The 21,943-nt window shown below is 51.4% G+C and overlaps 1 protein-coding gene across 2 annotated transcripts in view; it reads right to left on the bottom strand.

Annotated features, from left to right (window-relative positions):
* The window catches only part of GRIK3 (glutamate ionotropic receptor kainate type subunit 3), a 218,089-nt gene that overhangs the window by 24,022 nt on the left and 172,124 nt on the right, over positions 1 to 21,943 (bottom strand). For both annotated transcript variants that reach the window (XM_006212677.4, XM_072975812.1), the window contains exons 9-10: positions 21,557 to 21,670; positions 12,837 to 13,040 (exon numbers count right to left, since the gene is read on the bottom strand). In XM_006212677.4, coding sequence (XP_006212739.2) covers positions 12,837 to 13,040; positions 21,557 to 21,670 — 318 coding nt within the window. The remainder of the gene's footprint in view (positions 1 to 12,836; positions 13,041 to 21,556; positions 21,671 to 21,943) is intronic.

Below are 21,943 nucleotides of genomic sequence, written 5' to 3'. Positions count from 1 at the left end.
GGGGAGAGGGTGGGGAAGAAACTAAACAGGCAAATTAAGAGCCTTCTTTAATAGGAGAGGGGAGGGAAGAGAGCAGAGCAGAGGAGGAAGGGAAGGGGGTGGGGAAGGTTAGGGATGTTCATATGTTGATAAATCTTAGCCCATCAGAGTTTTAATGAGGGGAATAATTAAAGTTCTATCTCTTTGGTCTGAGCTTTTTCTGATTAAAAATCTACAATCTCACATTCCCATCTTGGCAGCCTCACCCCATTGCTCTCCTCCTATGTGAGGCCCTATTTAACTGCTTCCCGTTAACCACATTCCCTTCTTGACCGTCACGTTTTGCACACACTGTGCCCTGTTGAGAATGCCCTCTCCCGGTTGTCTGACTCTTACTGCCTCCCATATTGCTTTGCACACGTTTCCTCTTCCAAGAAGCCCTCCCTGATAGCCTCCAATTCAAAACTCCCATGAAGCTCCCTTTGTCCCATGGTAAGGTCCTAGCCTGCTCAGCTGGATTGGCAGTATGTGTGGCTATGTGACTTTTTGTCATATCTGCCTATTTACCTGAGTTCCTAAGTGCAGCTGGGACTATGGCTGATTCACTGCTGCGCTTCTCCACTCCCAACCCCCATCTCAACCTCTGCAATATTTATTAATGAATAATGTTCCCCACAGGGAGGCTGCCTCCTGGGCTGCTGTGGATATTTATTTATTTATTTAGACAACGCAACATGATTATATTTCAATACACAACCAAAATATAACACACTATTGTAAACTGATGATAAAAACATAGTATTTCATTTACAATGCATGAAAAATTGCTGTAGATATTTATATATCAGAATGTGAACCGAGTGATCACTTCCCTTCCTCAGGTGGGGCAGGATGGAAAGGGAGGCTGAGTCTCAAAGACCCTTTTGCTAAGGGCATGGGCTGCCTCTGAGAACCCCCTTCCAAATAATAGTCTCTAGGCAGTCACCCACTGACTTGGTCCAGCTTAATCAATCAGTTAATGAGTTGTTTTGTGAGCTCCACTAGGCACCAGGGATATGCAGCTGAGCCAAACGAACATGGTTTCTGCCCTCATGGGGCTTACAGTCTAATGGGGTAGATGGACATTAATCAAATTGTTTACTAAGTGGTAGCTGTTACATCTCTGACTTCACCAATCCTAGAATAGGAACCAGCAACCAAGCTGAAATCAGACATCAAGGAGGGGAGAACCCCTGCTCCTAAATGACTCTTCAGGTGCCCCAGGCTGGGGGGGCACTGGCAAATGCACAACTCTGATGTTGCTCACCCCAATGCTTCTCCTTCTAACATCAGCCCTTGTGGCTGATGATTGTTAATGACACTAGAAGCCAAAGGATTTGGTGAATCTTAGAACCTGGGGAAGTTAGGGAGGAGGAGCCTGTTACAAAGGATGCTTCATACTGGGACCTTCCTTGGGTAAATTTCTGACCATGTGAGTTGGAACTTGCCTAGCTTTGGAGGCACAGGAAGAGGGAAGGGGCAGCTGCTGCCACCCAGCTCCCTGGAGCCCTCTCGGTTCAGGGTGTGTACAAAGGAAAGCAGCAAAAGCAGAGAGAACTGTCAGGGAAGGTGCAGAGTGACTAATGTGCATTTGCTCAAGACCTACTGTGCACCTGTCTGGGAAATAAAGGGTGAGCAAGAGACCTAGCTCTGCTCTCATGAGCTTCCCTTCAAGAGAATCCCTGTTGGAGGCTGTGGACAGGACTCCAAGTGGAGTGGGAGCTGGGGTGGGACATTCTGGAAGGTCCCTTTCAGTCCTGAAGTTCTAGGATCCTTCATAATGTTGGCATGATGGGTGCAGGGGGCTTTTGATTCTAGAACTTGGCTTTCCCTAGCCCTGTCCCTTCAAAGCACATTGTTTTGGGAGGCTCTCTGCTAACTCCGAAGTCATCATCACTGTTCAGAATGCATTTGAAACTGGTCTCTGGGAATGGCTTCTGGGGCCTGGAGTGGATACTTGGGAAGAACCTCAAAGTCAATGGTGGCAAATCTTCCTTTGACTTTTGATGGCAGGTTGGGTGAGAGCGTTAGTAACTGGGTGTTCAAGGTGTTTGCAGCCAATGCTTTTCCTACCAGGAGTGTTCTAGGACTGGCAAGGAATCTAACCACAGGACCACAGGCCCTCTTTCTTCCACCGGACAGTCTCAGAACCTTCAGAATCTCCCCACCAGCCTTTCTGCTTTCTGTCTCTAATGGTGTTGACAGACAGGGGTATCTAGGCATTCTGTGCCTATAGCAGTAAGACAGCTGGTCGACCTGAACTTCCTTACAGGAGGTTTTGATGTGCGTTCTCCCTTGGGCTTCAGGAAGCCTGGAGTTCTCCATTTTGATTTTGGTTTAGGTAGGAAATACTATATTTCACTGTTGGTTACGATTTCTCTGAAAAAAGCTTTATTTTGTCCATCTTCTCTTGAAAAAGCTGAACAGATGTCAAGCCGTTGCTGTTTCAGTTCATTACTCAGAATGAAAGGCCCAATCTTGGCAGACTCTTCCCACTTGTGCAAGTTTTCTTTGAGGGTGATTCATAAAATCACATGTTGTCAGAGCTGGACAAGAGATCTTCAGCAACATCTATTCCAACCAATGTTATTTACAGAGGGAAACTGGGGCTCAGAGAAGGTCCAGGGTCTTTGTCCTCATAGTTACAGTAATCATGTCCTTGAACAAACCAAATCTCTGACTTGTCCAACACATCCATTGGTCTTATGGGTGATTTGTCGGCCCCTTCTGCCTCACTGAGGACCTTTCCATCTTTTAAAAATGGACCAGGCAAGACATCCCTTCCAGGACACTACGTCATTCCCAGAAGCAGCTTTCCACTTATCAGGAATCTGTCAGGACCCAGCTGGCTCCAGCTTCCTACTCTCCTCCATGCTTGCATGAGGTCAACTGGCACCATTTGCTCTACGGTCTCCACAACCAGAAGTGAATGCAAGAACGACTGAACTAGCTATAGCTCCACATTTGTGCCCTTAGCATCTGGCCACCTGGGCTGCCAGTCAAATGCTAGCCTTGTATCCCAGAGTGAAATGTGGGCAACTTCCTACCAGGTTCTAAGAGCAGCCTTGTGACCATGGTCCCAATTCTGGCAACTTATGACTGACCAGCCTTCTCTTAAGACAGAGGTCCTCTCAGGGGAAAAGATCCTGAGCCCCAACATGCCACCTGAGCCCCAGGTAACTAAGGAAGTGAATTTACACTTGGATTTCACTCATTTTAAGCTAAATAATTTAAATTAATTTAAACAATTGATTTTAATTAATTCAAGTTTAAATTTAAATAACCCCATGAGGCTAGTGGCTACTGCATTGGAAAATGCAGATCTAGCCCTGCCTGCCTCTGCAGCCTCACCTCCCACCATGTTCCCCCTGGTTCTTTTCCTCCTGGCTTCTTTCAGACCCTCCAGTCCTTGCTCGCTCTCACCTCAGGATCTTTGCACAGGTACTTTTCTCTACCTAGAACTTCTTCCTCCCTAAACACTTTGTCTAGCTAATGTTTCTCCTTCAGATCTCTGCTCAAACATCCCTTCCACAGACAAAATCCTCAAATGAAATCAGGTCTCCCTGGTGATAAATCTCACAGCATCAGGTATTCGTACTCCTAGCACTGATAACAGTTGGAATTTTAGAAGTACTGGGTGATTTCTCCCCCGCTGGCTCATAAGCTCATGAGAGCCGGGGATGAGCCTGTGTCTTTTCACTATTTCATGCCCCCTGCCTAGCATGGTGTCAGGCTCACAGCAGGCCCTTGGTAGAGATTTGGGGACTGAATGAATGGGATGTTGCTGGTTGAGGAGAGACACTCAGCAAGCACGTTCTCAGAGCCAGCTGGCTGAGCACCTGGCAGTACCTAAGAGAGCAAAGCAAGTCACAGATGGTGTCTGCTGATGACCCCTAGCCTCCAAGCTTAAGGAAACACACAGTGCCCCATGAAAGGCCCTGGACATTAACCTGATCACCAATAGCCTCAACAACCCACACATCTGATCAGAGCAGAAAGTGTTTGGGGAGGAAGAAGTTCTAGGTAGAGTGCTAGTAAATTCATGAGCATCTGTGGACTGGTCAACTGCCAATACCTGTGATTCACACGCCACCTTCCCAAGCTGGTGGCAGCCTCACAACCTGATGGCGTGGGATAATGCCATGCCTCCTGCTGGCCTGGGAGAACTGCTGATCCCTGAGTCCCAGCAGGCTCCATGCTGTGCCTCTGTCCTTCAGGAAGGATGGGTGGGTCCTCCCTGCTTCATAGCCGCAAGGGCCACCGGAGATGGAGGCACCACAGTTCCATCCCCTGTCTCTAGGTGTTCCCTTTCCCCATCGCATAGGGCCCTGAAGGTGACATCAGCCCAGACAAGCCCTGCCCAGCCAAGCCCAAGGGGCTGGGGCCAGTGAGCCCCCTCCCTCCACAGGCTGTGAGGTCCCGGTTATACGTCCCCATAGCCCCCATGCTACTTCTCAACGCCTGTACCACAGTTGAATTTTTACTTGTAAGTCATTGTTTAATATCGAGCTCCTCTGCTGGCACATCAGCTCTGGGAGGGCAGGGACTACATTTGTTTCACTCACTGAAGTATCTCTAGGATTAGCACAAAGTCAGGCAAAAGAAAGGGCTCAGTAAGATTTTGCTGGAAGACTGAGCATCAAAGTACCCACAAGAGTCCTGATCAACCCTTATTTCAGCCTAATGCGCCGAGCTCTGGGCTCCGTCCCTCCCTGTTCCACATCCCCATTCTCCCGAGGCCACACTGATCTCTGCCAGTCTGTCTGGGTCCAGCTTTCCCTGCCTGTCTCTCACCAGCATCCCAGAGTTTGGACTCTGCACCCTCGCCCTTGATGGGCCCCCTTACTTCTGACCCTAGCATTTACTGGTGGCCCTCATAGCCCTCCTCAGGCAGGTCCAAGTGACATCTCCAGCTACACAGCACTCCCCAGCCACCGTCCTGGGCTACCCGGCTGCCCTGGGGAGGGGCCACCTCTGCAGTCCATCTGTTTCCCTGACCCCTAGCTGGCCCCACTCCATCCAGGATTCTGCCCTGCCTTGAGGTGAGCTCCCAGCATGTCTTGCCTTGAAGTGCCCTGGCCTAGGCTGGAAGAGTGGACTTGGGCAGCGCCTTCCCTGGCCTTGCAAACAAACAGGAGTTGGGACCAGTGCTTCAGATCAGAACCAAAGTCTGTTCCTTGGTTGGGTGGAAGATAGGACACAGTGGGGTGATGCTGTTGTCTTTGAGACCAGACCTTTCCTGGAGGCTGGGAGACCAGAGTAAACAGTCTCCTCCCAAGTCTATGCCCTCCTTCATTTATCCATCATGGACCATCTTTTGCTGCACACCAGGGAGCCAGAAATGACCCAGACCCCCTCCCTGGATTTCTCTGAATGCTGCTGGCCAAGGGGACAAGGAAGGCATTTCTGAAGCTACCCCTACCTCTCACAAGTCTCTGGGACCTTCCTCCAGGATTTCCTGGGATGGATCAGAAGCAACTCCCATCTGGTTTCTGATCCGCAGGACCTCTCAGCCCACACGCCCTGCTCTGTGGGCCAAGGAAGTGCTTTCACCTGACCACATCCTTCTTGCAGAATAGTAACATCTATTCATCCGTTCATAGATTACTGCCTGTTTCCTCCACCAGCATGTGAAATCCTGAGGTTCAGGGAAGGGGTCCCGACTGTCCACAGCACCTAGCATGGGGCTTAATAGATTCAATGAACAAATGAGTAACTTGAGCAATGGGAGCACTGACTGGATCCACCTTTGGAGTTTTAGAAGAGGTCACCCAGCAAGCCCTCCCTTAGGGCCTGCTGCCCTGAAGCTCTCAGTGGGTCACGGGGGGCACCCCTTGGTGTCCCACCAGCCAGCCAGTGCCACATTTCACCGTAAGTACTGCGGCCACTGATGACCTCCGAAAAGCTGTATATATCTAGAGATGGGACAGGTGCTAGAAAATTCCTCAGTGTTGCCCAGCAGGTCCTGGACCTGCGCTTCACATATAGGCTTCCTGAGCTGATGGGCGCCTGGCAGTGAGAAATGAAGCCTGCGCTTTTCCCAGGCCTGGGAGAACGCCCGGCTCCTGAGCCCAAGCAGAGCTGCCCTGCAGCTGTCTTTTCTGAACAGCTCAGCTGGTGGTCCCTGATTCGTGGATGCACCACACCTCCATTCCCATCTCTAAAAGAGCCTCCCTTCCCCATCCCTGCATGTCCACAAGGCTGATGTCTGCTCAGGGTCGGCCCTGGCACAGTCCTGCCAGCCCCGCAGGACCCCTGATGAGGGTGGAGACTTCAGGAACCTGGGCGCCCTCACCCAGGTCGGTACCCTCATCCATGTCCGGATATCTCTTCCTCATTCTTCAAGTCTCAGCTCACGAGTCACCTCTGCAGGGAAGCCTGAATCATTTCCCAGTTTTATACTCCCGAAGTCCACTGTACATACTCCCCCTGGCAGCACTGATCAAAATTTTAATGGAATTTAACTCGGCTGATTCATTGCCTGTTCCCAGAGGGGCAGGGACCATGTTGACCTTGGCTGCTTCCATCTCTCTATTCACCACCCTGCGGCTGGCACGCCATTTGTGCTTGGCTCAGACCCACTCATGCACCAGGTGAGATCCTCTGGCCACCACAAATCTCATGCAGGCACAAGGTGACAGCATCTCACCTCCTGCCCACCAGGATGCCTCTGGTCCCCCAACTTGCCTCCCCCAATCCTGCTTCCCCCACAACTTCAATGTGGATGCTGCTGCAGGGTCTTGATTGGCTCCCATGCTTGCTCTGCCAAACCCAGAAATGCCTGGAAATCAGGGGCTCATGGAGAAACCTGTTCCCTCTTTTCTTCTCACCCCGAGAGGTAGTCCCAAGACACACTCTGCCAGGCTTCTCTGGAGTGCAGATTCAGGGATTAGTCGCGCTCAGTGGTGACAGGCTCAGTACATTCTCACACTGGGTTTCCCTTCCTCCTGCTGCACTTCCCTGCCCACCTCTCCCCGGGTATCACACCAACTCACTCAGTAGTGGCATCCAAGCCTCCGCCTCAGCCTCTGCCCTCCAGGAGCCCAGGCTGAGACAGGGCTCTGTGAAGTGTTGTAGGAAGAATGGAGAAATGGATGATCCTCAGAGGGACAGACAGCACATTCCGTGTTCCCTCTGACCTTGCTTTCCCTCCAGTACCCTCTTCACCCCGCAGCTCGATTGCTGCCTCGCACTTGTCCTCTCTCGCACCTGGTTATCTGGACCCCGACCCCCTGCCAAGCTCTTTCCGTGTCTTTCCCAGGCTGGTCTCTGCTGAGTCCCGGCAGCTGGCAGTTCTGCGGTGAATCTCAACATGGCCCAAATCCTTCCCACATCCCTCACCTGCTTACCCGGGCATCCTCAGGCACATCTCGAGCTTCCCCAGAGTTCCTCAGTCATTGCTCTGGGCCACCTAGCTGCCCTGACAAGAGGCTACCTTTTCAGTCCATCTGTTTCCCTGCCCTCAACTGCCCTGTCCCATCCAGGATTCTGACCTGCCCCAGGTGAGTTTCCAGAATGCCTTGCTTCAAAGTGCACTGACCACCTGCAGGAGGTGGCTTGGCAGAGCCTTTCCTGGCCACCCAGACAAGGCTTGGGGCCCCTCCTAACAGCAATGCATGCAGGCCAGAACTAAAATCTGGTTCCTGGTTGGAAGGCAGGTGGCACAGTGTGTGATGGGGTCATGGCCTTGACATCAGACACCTCCGCCTGCACATTTTAGATGGGAAGGTCAGTTGTCAAGATCCTACAGCCATGACTCTGGGGAAGGTATGCAAGCCCATGGGCTCCTTCGCACCTCCCTCATTCATCACCACCTGCTCCGTGAGCCCCGCCGCATGCCCAGGGCTGGCAGCAGCCAGTGTGGTCCAAAGGCACTTTCTGTCTGGAAGAAGAGTCAGGTAGGGGTAATGGGCCCTTCCAGCTGTGCCACCCTCTTTGCTCTGCTCTTGGTGTTACAGGGAGGCAGAGGGGACATCTGGACAGCATTACGTCTTTTCACAGGGGAAGAGATGACATACCACTCATTGTCTCCTGCTTGTTCCACCCCCGTCTTGGTCCAGCCCCATTTATGAACCAGGGAAACCGCCTTACACGCTACAGTGAGATGTGACGACTTCGAGATAAAAGAACTAGCAGCTTCCTGGGGCCTGGAGGGCACTCGTGCCTCCCCTTGAGGTCAGGCCCCCGGCTCCCTCTCCTCCCCTGTTCGAGGGCCTGGACAGGCCTCCTGCATCACAGAGAACAAAGTTTGCAAGAGGCCAGGCCAGGATGCTTGAGGAGCTAGTGCTGGGGCCCACCCTGTACCCCAGGAGATCACATTCATGCCAACTCGTGGATGCTGTTCCATCCTCACCTCCCTCAACCTGCCCACCTGCTGCCTGAGAGCCTGGGTCCATGCCTTCCCGGCAGCCTCTCCCCCTTCGGCCTCTGTCACCCACACTCTCCTGGCCCTCCTCCTTTCTCTCTGACCTGCTGTCTCAGGCGTTTTGCTGAGGCCTCCTTTCATGCCCTCCTCACACTTCTGTGCCATGCAGGGTCCCGCCCAGGTCCTTAGCTCTTCTTTCCCCAGCATTCCTGCCTCTGTCTCTGGGTCCCAAGATTCCTTCTGAGGCTGTGATGATGACTCTGAATCTCAGCCTCCAGCCCTGCTCCCTCCCCTGAGTGCCCAGCCATATGGCCAGCTGTCTCCTGGGTCCCCAGTCCCAACATGAACCCCTTACCTCTCCAGAATCTTCTGCTTCTCCAAGAGGTTCTTTATCGGGGGATGAAGCCACCATCTCCCTGGCTGTCTGAGCTAGAATTTCGCACCTCACCCTTGGTCTTCCCTTACCCTCACCTCCTTCACCCAACCAATCACCAATCTCATCGATTCTACCTACTTGTCTTCATTCCGTGCCATCTACTCCCCTCCTTTCTGACCATAGCACTCTGAGGCCACCATGCTCACCATCACCTGGGTCCCAGCGATGCCTCTGGACTGGCTCCAGCTTAGCCCAGGAGCACAACGGCTTTCCTCAAGTGTCAATCTTGTGTCACCCCCTTGCTCTACATCTTTCATTGCTCTCGGGATTGAAATCAAATTCCTCACTTTAGTACCCAAGGCTCCTCAAGGCTTGTCCCCTGCTCCCTTCTCCAGCAGCAGCCTCTCCTCTTGGCTTCAGGCTTCCCACATGTAGGGCTCTGCCTCCAGCCTCCCCAGTAGGCTTCTGGGCACTTGGTTCCAGAACAGAAGCTCTGGATGGCAGGTGTCAGGAAAGGTCAGTGCCCCAAGTGAAGTAAGGGGGTGATGCCTCCGTGTGTGCCTCAGTTCCCTGTGAGTCTGATCAAAGTGAGTCAGTCCCCTGAGCCTCCTTTTAGGATTCAGAGGAGCAAGGTCCAGACCCCGGATCACTGTGGCCCACGAGGATGACCATGGCCGAGGAGATGACTCTCCCACCACCATCCCATTCACCCATGTACACACTTTAGACTGGACGGAGGGGTGAGGAGCAGGACGGTGCCCATGTGCTGAGCAGTTCCTGAGTGCCAGACACTCTGCTAAGCAGTTTTGTGCTGTATCCCATTAAATCTTACCGTGAACCCTGGGCAGAAGGCTTTTTTATTATTCCCATTTCCTAGCTGTGGAAATGGAGGCCAGAGAGATTGAATAGCTTTCCCGCTGTCAGCTGAAATGTGCTAGACCCTGATTTTGAACCCATCTCTATTGGATGCCAAAGTCACTGAAACACCTGGGAGTAATTTAAAGCATGGCTGTGAGTAGGAGACTTTTGAGAGGGGGCAGTGAGAGGGAGCAGGCAACCAAAACTGAGAGAGTGACGATCTGGGAGAGAGATCGGGTGATGGATGGAGAAATCACTGCTCTGTCTAATCACCTTTGTTGCTCTTGAGGCAACCCGGGGGAAGGCAAGTGTGTGAGCAGGAGGGGGACACACCCTCTAGGTGCTCCTTCCTCTCCCCGAACCCTGGCTCCTTGGATGACCTGTGGCCCAGGACAGAGACGAGCAGAGAGCGTCAGGGAAGGACTTCTTAAGTCCTGCTGGTCAGAGGCTTCACCCAGGGCCTCCAAATGGGCCTCAGGGGGCAGATTCTTGCAAAGGTGAGCATTCATCATTTTTACATCTACGTTCAGATCCCTAATAAGGAAGTAATAATATTGCCAAGCCTTTACCACGCTTTCTATGAGCTAGTGAGGAGACTAATTATCTGACGACACTAATAAATGGTTATGATGTTATTAAAAATGGCACCAAGCTAGGATTAATAGGCTCATCAATTGTAGGGGATCGGGTTTAACAAGGTCCCCCGCATGTGCCGTCGGAGCCCATGGTCTTGATGGATACGGGGCTGCATGGAGGCTATGGATGAGGCCCCCTCTCTTCTCCAGCTGAGAGGCAGTTTAGAAGATCTGGCTGTTGCTGGCTTCTCTGATCCAGCCCACCCCTCTTGCAAATGGCTCCTTAAAGCTCTTGGGCTGCTGGAGATGCTGTGGGTGGCAAGACTGGTGTCAGCCTTGTTCACTCCTGCACGTAGCCTCCACTCTCCGTGAGATTCCCTCTTTCTCCCCAGCCCAGCTCACCTCTGCAAACCACAGGCTCAGAACCCACCTGGAGTCCCATGCTCCAGAGCCCCACTAATAAAGCTTGGTGGGGAGTCGATAAATGGAGATACCTCTGGGGCCTGCTGATTAATTTCCATAATAATTACGGTTATTACTAATATCGGTGGCAACACCACTCCCTCCTGTTTATACTGAATTCCGCAGTCTAGGAGCTGCTTCCCCCCAACCCCGTCCTCACCTCCAGCAACCAGCTGGGAAGAACGCGGGGCAGGTATCATTATTTTCGCTGTTGAGTTAGGAAGTGAGCTCAGGGAGATAAAGGGACTTCCTGAAGCCCCCTCCCCAGTCTCAAAGGAAGAGCCTTATTAAGAGCTCACATATACAAATAAAAATAATAAGAGCAAGGACTGACACGCTGCTGTGGAACGCACATATGTGAGCTCACTTAGTCCTCACGACAGCCTATGGGGGAGGCACTGTTATTACCATTCCCATTTTACAGATGAGGAAACTGAGGCACAGAGAGGTTAAGAAACTAGTCTGGGAGCACACAGCTAGGAAGTGGCAGAGCAGGGGTCAAGCTCAGCCCAAGTTCATGCTCTTTACCATTAGCCTCTCCCACTAGCCTTCCCTGGCGGCCTCATTTCCTGGGGCCTAGGATATGTCTCCACCGGTAAGGCTCTGCTTGGGTCTTCTTGCTCTGAGCTCCAGCCTCCTTCCCTTCCCAGCTCCCCTCCGACAGGGGCAGGAAGGCTACCGGAAGAAGGCCCCGCTGCTGCCTGCCTGCACTTGGAGAACCAAGGTGATGATAATCCTTTCAGCCAGTGCTTTTCAGACGGCAAAGACTACCTGCACGAACCTCCCTCTGCCCTGGGTCCTGGGGTCAGATAGCTGTTTGCAGAGGGTGGAGCCCAGGGCTGCAGAAGCAGAGAGCCTCCAAAGAACCCTGAAGCCCCGGCTCCACTGCTTGTTAGCTGGGACCCTGCACCTCTCTCTGCCTCAGCCTCCTTGTCTGTTAAATGGGTGGTAGTAACAGTGCCTGCCTCACTGGGTTGTAAGGATAAACGAGAGAAGGAATCTGAGGGGTCAGGTACAGAGCAGGTCCTTGCATGTGTGAGCAGATCTTTGATGGAAAATGCTTTTGGAAAGTTTTGGGGCCCGAGCTGGAAGGCAGGTAATGTTGAGTTTTTGCCACGTGAGCCTGTTCAGATGTCACCGCACTTAATTCCCGCAACAACTGTAGGAACTGTCCTAATTGTTAATTCTTTTGGTTTTAGAAGTGAAGGAATTAAGGCTCAGCGGGATTGACGAACTTGCCCAGTTATGTATCTCTTAGTTGGTAAAGCTGGGACTTGAGCTCCAGGTCTATCGAACCAGAGCCTGGGCTCCTAAATACTGTGATGTGTGTCTTTACAGCATCTTACGAGTTCCCCCTCTTACAGAGCGCTTGCTGTGGGCCGTGCCCTGCGCCTGGTGCTTCCTGACCAGGACCACAACAAGCCCATGAGAAAGAGCGAATTAGTACTCATTCGACAGACAGATGAGGAAAGCACTTACAGAGGTCCAGCGACTTTCTCCTGTTTACATAGCCAATGAATGAGGAACCAGGACTCGAACCCAGGGCCTCCTGACTCCCCCATGCTGGGGTGTCCCTAGACTGTGGCTTCTCTCTGTCTTCCTCCCAGGGCCCTCCAACCAGCTGCTCCCTCTCCTGAAAGCCCCACCTGCCTGCTGTGGCTTCGTGCTTCCTGGGTCCTCCCCCATCTCAAGCAGAGTTATGAGTCTCCTTGGTACCTATGTCCTGAGCCTTGCTCATCCCCTTCATCCCAGTCCTCAGCTCCTTGGACCAGCTGTCTTCCCCCTGGACCCACGGCAGTGACAGTTACCTGTGTCTGACAGTTTGGTGAACTATTTCGTATTGATACCTCGCCCTCAGGGCTGGAGCATCCTTTTGTAGCTCTTAAGGGAGTAGAAGGCAGTGGTGGTGGGGGGGGACCCTTCCAGAGCAAGCTCATCCAAGACACCAGTGGGGATGGTTCTGAGTCATACAGGGGCCTGTGCATGTGTGCTTGTATAGAGGGGAACATCTAGGAGTCGGAGAGCATGAACAAGTCAGGCTTGAAGTCACAGACTCTATCTCCATCTCCCTTGCCCCAGGAACCCCATCTGCCAGGATGTCCCCCACCCCCGATAGCCAAGCCTCCCAGGGAGGGAGTGGGTCCTCAGCTCCCCCCACCCACCATGTTCCTGCCCCACTTACATGGTCGATAAGCTCCTTGATCATGCCGTTCCACTGGCCCTTGTCGTCCTGTGCCCCATATTTCCCGTCCTCCACCAGCCGGATCTCGTAGGAGAAGCCCAGGATGTGGGCCAGTTCTTTGAGCAGATCGATGCAGTAGCCCTCGAATCGGTCATTTCCGAACAGGGTCCTGTCAGACTTCCGGAACATGACAAAGGGCTCCTCCTGTGGGGACAGATGGGAGAGGAGTGATGAAGGCGAGGCCAGCTGGGCCACAGAGCCTGGGCTGGGTCTTCTGCAAGGATGTTCTAAGCCATCTTTGGAGTGGCTCGTAAGAATGGCCTGCCTGTAATAACCTATAATGAAAAAGGATATGGAAAAGAATACATATACATGTGTAACTGAATCACTATGCTGTACCCCAGAAACTAACACAACATTGTCAATAAACTGTACTTAAAAAAAAAAAAACCAAGAGGGAAAGGGCCAACTTTGTGCCTCACCGACAGCCACCTGTGGACGTGCCCACGGGACTCAGTAGGTCCTTACTGACTTGATTGTCCACAGGTCACAGAGCTGGTGGAACAGGGCTTTGAACTCAAGACTGTGACTCTGAATCTCATGCTGTCTCTGCTGCACCAACCACACAGGCTAATGGTTCTCAAAGTGTGGTCCCTGGACCAGCAGCATCATCAGGGAACTTGTAAGAAATGCACATTCTCCGGCCCCACCCAGACCTACTGAACCAGAAACTTGGATGGGGCCCAGCCACCATTTTTAAGAAGCCCTCCAGGAGATTCTGAGGTCTGCTCAAATGCTGCAGAAGGCCCTTTCTCGTTTCCTCCCTGACTGCTCCCCAACCTCCTGTTTTAAAAGACTAGATCTACAGGTGCCCTGATAACCTTCCTCTCTTGCCAAGGATCTAGTCCCCAGTGTTAGGATCTGCCAGTGAGTGACTCCTGCTAACTTTGACAGTCTGCATGACTAGGTGGATGTGCCAGGCATTAATAAGTCAGCAGCTGAGACAGTGCTTGTGGAGGGCCCAGCGCCGAGCCCAGCAGAGCCCAGCAGAGCCAGGGGGCTCCTTGGAGTGTAGCTATATTGCTTCACTTAACTTTCATCTCAACCTTCCGGGGGTAGATACTAGAACCCCATTCTCTAGACGCAGCAAGTAGATTCACAAGGGTGGGTGACTTCACAGGAGGCCACCCAGCTAGCAGAAAGAGAGGAGCTGAACTCAGGCTGGTGTGGCCCCAGAGTGGGAGCGCTTAACTCCTTACTGCGCCAGGGGTCCTGAGTCACGTGGTGCTTCTCCCTAGGGGGCAGGGGGTCCTCAAAGATGGCTTGTGGGTCCAGCGCACAGGCGACAGTGACCCCACATCAGGCTCCCTCTTTCCCAGGTGATGGGGAGCCTGTGAAGGGCTTTGGAAGGGCACGACTCGGTCTGATTTCTCATTTAAAAATAACCCTTGGCAAGCCTGCAAAAAATAACTAGGAGGAGAGGCAGGAAACTGATGGAAAGAAGCAACTGATCTCATCCAGTCTGAGATAAAACAGAGTAAGGAACTTCAGTGCGTGGGCTGAATGTGCAGCAAACTCACCATTTATTGAGTTCCTACTATGCACTATATGCTGATTTAAATCACAGCTGTTCGATTTAAGCCTCACAAGCTTCCAAGACAAGTGACATTATCCCCATTTGATAGATGAAGAAATTGAGGCTCAGAGAAGGTCAGTAAGTTTTCCAAAACCACACAGGAATTGAACTATAGTCTGATGGAGTCCAGGTTCAGTCCTTCCTGTCTGTAGCTCCTTGGCCTCTTTCTGGGGTGTAACCTTCCCCCAAGCCACCTCGGCACCCCCACATGTCAGAATGCCTCAAGCCTTCAGCTGATAAGTGACAACCATTAGTTGACAGAATGCACGTGTGCCTGGAAGTGCCTCATCATTGTCTCAATTGGCGGGGCCATTCCTCTGTGGGCCGCTGGAGCCAGATGAGCAGTGAAGGGCCCTCACCAGGGGTAGAACGGGGATCCTTGGGTGCAGAAACCCACTGGCAGCCTCTTGCCTAGCTCCCGCAGTGGCAGGCAGACTTGATTCTCTGGCCCTGGTTCCCCAGCAACGCTACCTCTCAATATCACATCCTATCCTCTCACTGATTCACTCTAGATTTTCAGCAGTCCTTTGGGATGCTTCAGAGAAAGGGCAAGGGAGTGTCTGAATCCCCATGGGGTTCCCACCTCTCTAGGGATTCTGAGAAAACCACTTCTCAGTCTAATTGGGCGGAAAGCTGTGTCCTTTGGCTAGACACTATGCTAAATTCAGTGCCTCCCATCCCAGTAGACAGCTCACAAGTTTGGAGTAAAGAGTCCAGGAGGGGGTGGGGAAGGTGCTGGGACTACGTGGGAGGAAGGGGACTTAGGCTAGCGTGTACGCTGCCTTTGTGCCAATTAGCCTCTGGGAAGGTGCTGCCCGGAACCCTGGCACGGGGTCTGGTGACAGGGCCTGGGTGGGGTTTAAATCCCATCTCATCTGTTAGGTCAGATGCTCTTGTGCAGTGAACGAACTGCACCACTGCACCTGGTGGCCCTGATGTTAGCTCAAGGAAAGAATTAGAGAGAAGATGCCTTCTTTGCTGGGAGAATCACGAACCACACATAGATTTCTGAGCAAAATCTATCTCCTTCTGTAACATGGGGATAATAATAGAACCTACCTGACAGGGTTGTTGTGAGGATTAGATGAATCAATCTGTGGAAAGCACTTAGAACAGTTCCTGGCAAATGTAAATTGCATTATATTATTATTATTAACAATAATATCGCTATCATCCTTCTGTGAACTGGGTGGCTTGTTGTTGCAGTGACCTTTCCAGCCTAGAGACCATGCCCAGTGTCACCAAAGGTTAAAAGTCGCAGCTAGGAGTGCAGTACTATTTCCGGGAAGGTCCCTGTGATGGCTCACTTCCTGACCCGGCCTCTGAGCCCCTCCTGGCCCTTTCCTCTAAAATTAGCACTTCATTTGTGAAGCCACCACAGGCCCAGAATCTATACATCTCCATATAAATACACTGCCTTCGGAGCAGCTGTAAAATGCCATTAATTTCGGGAAGTGCTTTGCGGATGGCATACATATTTAACAGCCAAAGCCCAGAGCATTAAAATGGTGCTCGCCTTAGTAATGTGTCTCTAGACCTGCAACATTTCCTAGGGGGTAATTCTGAACTCCGCCAACTACTTATTCATGGACTATTTCACAATTTATTACTGGAAATGTCCAGACAGCCAATTCACAAGCTCTCTCGGCTGCTAATCGATTGCTCAGTGAAGGTGCCCTCAATTTCATAACTTCACGCTCTCCTATTGCTCTGGGAGAACAGCCGGAAGAACAGGGGTAATATTTCTCTGCAACAAGTCGCAGGAAACAGGGGTCCGGAAAAATAACCTTTTCTGACTTTTCATCGCCAGGGTTCTTGGTCTAGTTTCGCCAACGTGAGAGCCACACCTGACGCTAAGCTTCTCCCAGCGATGGGACCTGTGGAGTTGGAAGAGGGGCTCTTGAGGAAGAGCCGAGGGTTAGCTACCTAAGAGCTGTGTTCCCAAGCCCCATTCCGGCTTAGGCTGTCTTAACACACACCCACACACGCGTGCATGTGTGTGCGCACAACACCCCTGGCACGAATACGCTGTATTCTCGGATGTTCTGCCCTGCTCGGACAGAGGCCAAGGACCCTGGCCCCCAGGGCTTGGCTGCTGCCACTCAGAACCAGGACAGAGCATTAGGAGTCCAGTCGTCCCAGCAGGTGGGGCCCAGAGTGGTCCCCAGCCTGGGGTGGTCCTCCCAGCCCCCAGCCTGGCCTCCTTAGCCTTCCCCTCCCCTGTGCTGGGTATGCAGGTCCGGCCTTCCTGGCAGTTGACTCCAAATGGGTCACAATGTGCACATGGCACAAACACACCCATCGCTGCGTGTCCAGACACCTGTGCACAGCCAGTCCCACATCTGCACAGGTGCCCACATACGTGCTGACACTGCTACTCACTCCAGCGGCCCCAAGAAGCCCGAACCTGCCAAATCAGGGCCCCTCAGGAGTGAGTTGAGTGTGTTTTCTCAGTGTGTGAGCTGAGCTTTGGGCAGATGAATTTTTCATGAGCTCATGGAAGAGCGGAACCTGAACAGAGGCTGGGGCTAGGCAGAAAGAGGGTGGGGAGGGCACATTTCCAGTTTCTTACTGCTGCTGCTTCAGCCTCAGGAATGGGAAAGAAACTGTGGCTGAGGGACCAGAGAGGGCGGGGTCCAGGCTCTGTCTATCTGTGTGTCCAGGGTAATGCACCCTTGGCCCCTATGTTGAGGATTCAGGATGGGGGAGAAGGGAGGGGCCTTAGGGGCAGCCCACACATCTCCCTGTGCTCTCTGCCACACCCAGATTCCAGAGACAAAAAGAGGAACAGACACCCCTCTCATCAGAGCCTTGGGTCCAGCCCTGTTCTCCAGAGGCAAAACTGGTGGATGTTCCTGTACTCAGGCTTGGTACCTGCCTGCCACTCAAAGCGCTGTTGCCCTGACAACACGCTTCCAGACAGGCAGGGGCCAGCGCTCTCCCAGGAGGTGCTGGCTCTGCTTTCAGGCTGCCAGGCTTGGGGTTGGGTTTTCAGCCAGAGCAGCTGGGCTGGGCCAGGCTGGGCCACACCCTGTAACTAGTCCCGGAGAGCCCAAGCTGAGACAATCTCCCCACCCCTATCCAGGGCTCTGGGACAAGCAGACCATGCTGAGACTTTCATAAGACTCTAAGGCCATTTTCAGCTGGACACAGAGAGTTTCTTGGAGACTAGTGTAAAGGCTGTGTGTCACACCCTCTGTCCCTGCTCTGTCCCCCCTGGAAAGACTGGGCTTCTTCAGACCCAACCCTCCGTGCTCTCTGTGCAGGGGGGAAGGAGACAGCTGAATCATGGGTCACTCCCAGACCATGTGAGTATCTGACACTGCTTAATGGGGTTAAGATGTTTGGAGGGACATCTGCTTCATGTGGGTCAGCAGCTATGTCGGAGGTCAAGGCATAAGAGTCCAGGGGTAGGGAACTACCATGATGGCAGGGCCAGGGGCTCAGACTTTGGTAGAGGCAGGGGATGAGGTGGTAGCTGGGATGTGGAGTTTAAAATATCAGTAGGAGATTAGAGCTATGAGGGGCTCAGGAGGTCACAAGCTCTAATATTTTCAGGGATCAATCAGGAAACATCTGTATAAGAAGTAGCCAAGTGTGAACAATAGGGAGTGATAGGGTCTGTGGTGAGCCAGGCCTGAAAGGCATTCAAATACAAGCTCACACCAGTGTTCACAGCAGCACTGTTTACAATAGCCAAGACATGGAAGCAACCCAAATGTCCATTGACAGATGACTGGATAAAGAAGTTGTTGTATATTTATATAATGGAATGCTACTCAGCCATGAAAAAGAATAAAATAATGCCATTTGTAATCACATAAATGGACCTGGAGATTGTCATACTAAGTAAAGTAAGCCAGAAAGAGAAAGAAAAATACCATATGATATCACTTATATGTGGAATCTAAAAAAAAAAAGGACACAAATGAACTTATTTGCAAAACAGAGACAGACTCACAGACATAGAAAACAAATCTATGGTTGGCAGGGAAGAAAGTGGGGAGGGTGAAGGTATAAACTGGGAGTTTGGGATTTGTAGATACTAACTAGTATATATAAAATAGATAAACAACAATGTCCTACTGTATAGTAAGGGAACTATATTCAATACCTTATAACGGCCTATAATAAAAAAGATTATGTAAAGGAATACATACACACGCACACACACACATATATATATATATATAAAACTGAATCACTTTGCTGTACACCAGAAATTTACACAACATTGTAAATCGACTATACTTCAATTAAAAAAAATACAAGCTCAAAGTTTATAATGCACCCAGTGCTAGACAGAGGTAACCTCTGTGACCATGGTCAGGGGTCAGTCTTCAGTGATGCTCGGGGCTCTGCTTGAGGATGGAAGGTGGGGTTTTCTCTAGAACTCTCATTCTGCTTATTTTCTTAAACCTGTGCTTACTGGGGACTGGATCTGTAATCAATAACAACAGCAGCTCTGACTTAGACCACACAAGCTCTGTGCCATTTATTTCTATTCATCAGTACATCCTCTCAACTCCATAAAGTAGCACAGTTATTTACCACCTCTCTTTCTCAGGTGGGGAAACGGAGGCACAGAGCAGTTAAGCAGTTTTCTAGGGTCCTACAGCTAGTGAACAGTAAAGCCAGGACTCAGACCCGGTTTGAGTCTCTTAACCATCCCACAGTCTGGCCCCTGTGTCCTGGTCACAATTGCATGTCCTCAAGGGCAGCTGGGCTCATGTTTGCCTGGATGGCGAGTGGTGGGACAGATGGAGCTGTGCCCAGGCTGCGGGCCAAGAGGGACTTCTTTCCTTCCCTCTCCCCTGGGATGCTGAGAGCCAGAGGGATGCTGCAGTGCAGGGAGGACTCCCAGTGAGCAACTGAGTGCAGCAGGTCGAGGCCTTTGCAAGAAGTTTCCAGAATTGACCAAGAAGCTATGAGAATAGCACAGGATGTCTTCACAGTTCTGCCTCTGCTGATGTAGAAAAATCCCTTGCGGGTTTACAGAAGGGTTTATGCCCTTGAAATCAGGCTGCTGCCATTTTAATAAAAATTTAACCCTGTGGTCTTTGAAGGTGTGTATTTTGCATTCTTTGGTAGATTATCTTTAGCTCCCCTCTTACCCTTGGAGTATTGTTCTATGGCTGAATCATCCCAGCCCATTTAATCATCTCCCCTAATCTCTCCAAGCATACTAGTTTCACCTTTTTTTTAATCTTGGCTTCTGCAAAGTGTTTTATTTATATCTCACATTTTATGCAGCTCTGCTTTTAATCTTTTACCACCTTTTTATTATTTTATTTTTACCCTTTTATATTTTAGCTTTGTCACACTTTTATCCTTTTGCTTTCTGACATTTTGGTTTTACATTTTTCACCTTCTCTAGCCAGGGCTGTTAATTATTTATTTTAATTTTTCGTCTCTCATGATAGCTTTCCTTTTTATCTCATCCCTTATTTTCATTTTTCTCTTTCTTATTTTCCTTTTAACCTTTCTATTTTGCCCTCTCTCAACTCTCCTTTTATCTTTTCTATTTTTATCGACATCAATATTCCTTTAATTGCTCATCATTCTTCATTCTCATCCCTTTGCTCTTTTTATTTATGTCTTTTTATTTTCAATCTTTAAATTTTTCAAATATTTCTTTTCCATTTTTGATGAGATCTTTTGACTTACTGGTTTTTAGCCTGATATTTATTTATTTTTTTTAGTTAACAAACGGTCAATCAATGAAGGCAGGCAGGACATATGGTTTCAGAGAAGATGCCGGTGGGGCAGTCTTACTCCCAAAAGGTGGGGATGCAGCTCTATATCTCCCCCCAGGCTTCTCATCCTGGCTCCATCAGCAGCATGTCCAGAACTGTTAGGTCTCCATCACCTTTAACATGGATTTAAATAGTCGTGAGACTAGGGATGAGACCACAGGCTACAACTGCTCCTCACGAGCTGATGGTGCCCTGGATTCCGGGGATGATGGAGTCTAACTAGTACATCCCTTCCTCCCCCAGATTGCCCGCCACCCAGCCACCGAGCATATACCCGGTGAGTCACACTATCCCTGCTCCCAGGTCCCATCCTGTGGCAGCCTTACTTTATCCGAGTAACACAAACCAGCTTGAACTACTCCCCACCTTTTTTTTTTTTTTTTGTAGAGAATGACCTCAGTACATTGTCCTTACAAACATTTGCTTTATTATAAGGAGAAGCTGTCCAGGGCCAGAATTATCCTCCAAGGGTCTTTGGTCAGAATCCCCGGGGCTGTGACTGGGCTGCCTTCCCCCCACAGGACCCAGCTTGGGCCCAAGAGCAGTGCTGAGTCTCTGAGAGGGTGAGCCTGGAGCCTCTGGACACCCTGGAGTTCTTCCAGGAGGGGCTGATGCACATGGAGTGGGCACAGCACTGGCCAAAGGAGGCCAGCAGCCTCTGTGTCCTGCTGGCCCTGAGCTCCAACATGCACAGAGCCCAGGAGACCCCAAAATCTGTTTCCTGGGTTGAAATGGTCAGAAGGAAGCACTATTCAGTTCTGGGCAGTGGTGGGTAGGGTGGCAGGGAGAGTGCTCAGGATGGGACACTGTGGATGGTGGCACGTGCATGGGCTCCCAGCACCCACTGGGCTCTCTAGGTGTGGCCACAGCACCTGCCACGGCTTGGGGGGACCACTGCTTCCCTGCAGTGGAAGGCGCAGACCCCGAGTCCTGGTGTGGAGGGCAGGTTAACCCTCCTTCCTTCCCCTATCACGGTTCTTACTGGGGCATCAGGGGCTCAGTGAGGGTGAGATGTAAACACACAGGCCTCCTCAGAGGAGCTGGCCAAGCAGGTCCCAGGCCGGCCCACTCTGACCTTAAGGGGCTGCTCACAGTCACCTTCTGGGGTCTCTCTCCTGTGGCTGTGAGCAGTGTTGCTGTGTTCTGATTGCTCTCTGGGGCTTTCTGAGGGACCCTCACTGTTTCCACCTTCCTGCAGCCCCCCGCCTCCTCCAGCCTCCCAGCAGCCTCCTAAGAGGTGCCTGGTCTACGCTGGGTTGGGTTGTAGGGGACCCCTGACGGCCTGCCCGCCCACAGCTCCAGCCCCTTCACAGGGCTGCAGCTCTTACCAGCACGGTGGTGACGATGAGGGACCTGTTTGTCAGAGAGTCAGTGACGTTGGGACCTCGGCCTTTGGCGACCTCTGTGATGTTGAGCCCTTCAGCAGGACTCCACACCCCAACCTGGATGGACAGACAGACGGAGAACAGGGGCTGAGTCCGCAGTCTCCCATCCTTTCTCCACCCCAATGAGCTGGTCGTCTCGCTCCCATTCTTCATGAGTATTGTCATCACCGATGTCTTTTGAGCCAACCTTTCTGGCAACCCCGCTGCCTCCCTCCTTCCCAGAGGAAGCGTCCAAGGTGTTGGGTCTCCTGAATCCTGCTGCCTCCCCATTTGCTGGGAAACCCGTCACAGCTGGAAGGGAAAACGTAAAACATAAAGACAGCCTGGGAT

The sequence above is a fragment of the Vicugna pacos genome, chromosome 13 (assembly GCF_048564905.1).
Source record: "Vicugna pacos chromosome 13, VicPac4, whole genome shotgun sequence".
Lineage (NCBI taxonomy): Eukaryota > Metazoa > Chordata > Mammalia > Artiodactyla > Camelidae > Vicugna > Vicugna pacos.
Note: the sequence above shows the minus strand (reverse complement) of the source record. Positions and strands in the feature narration are given on the sequence as shown.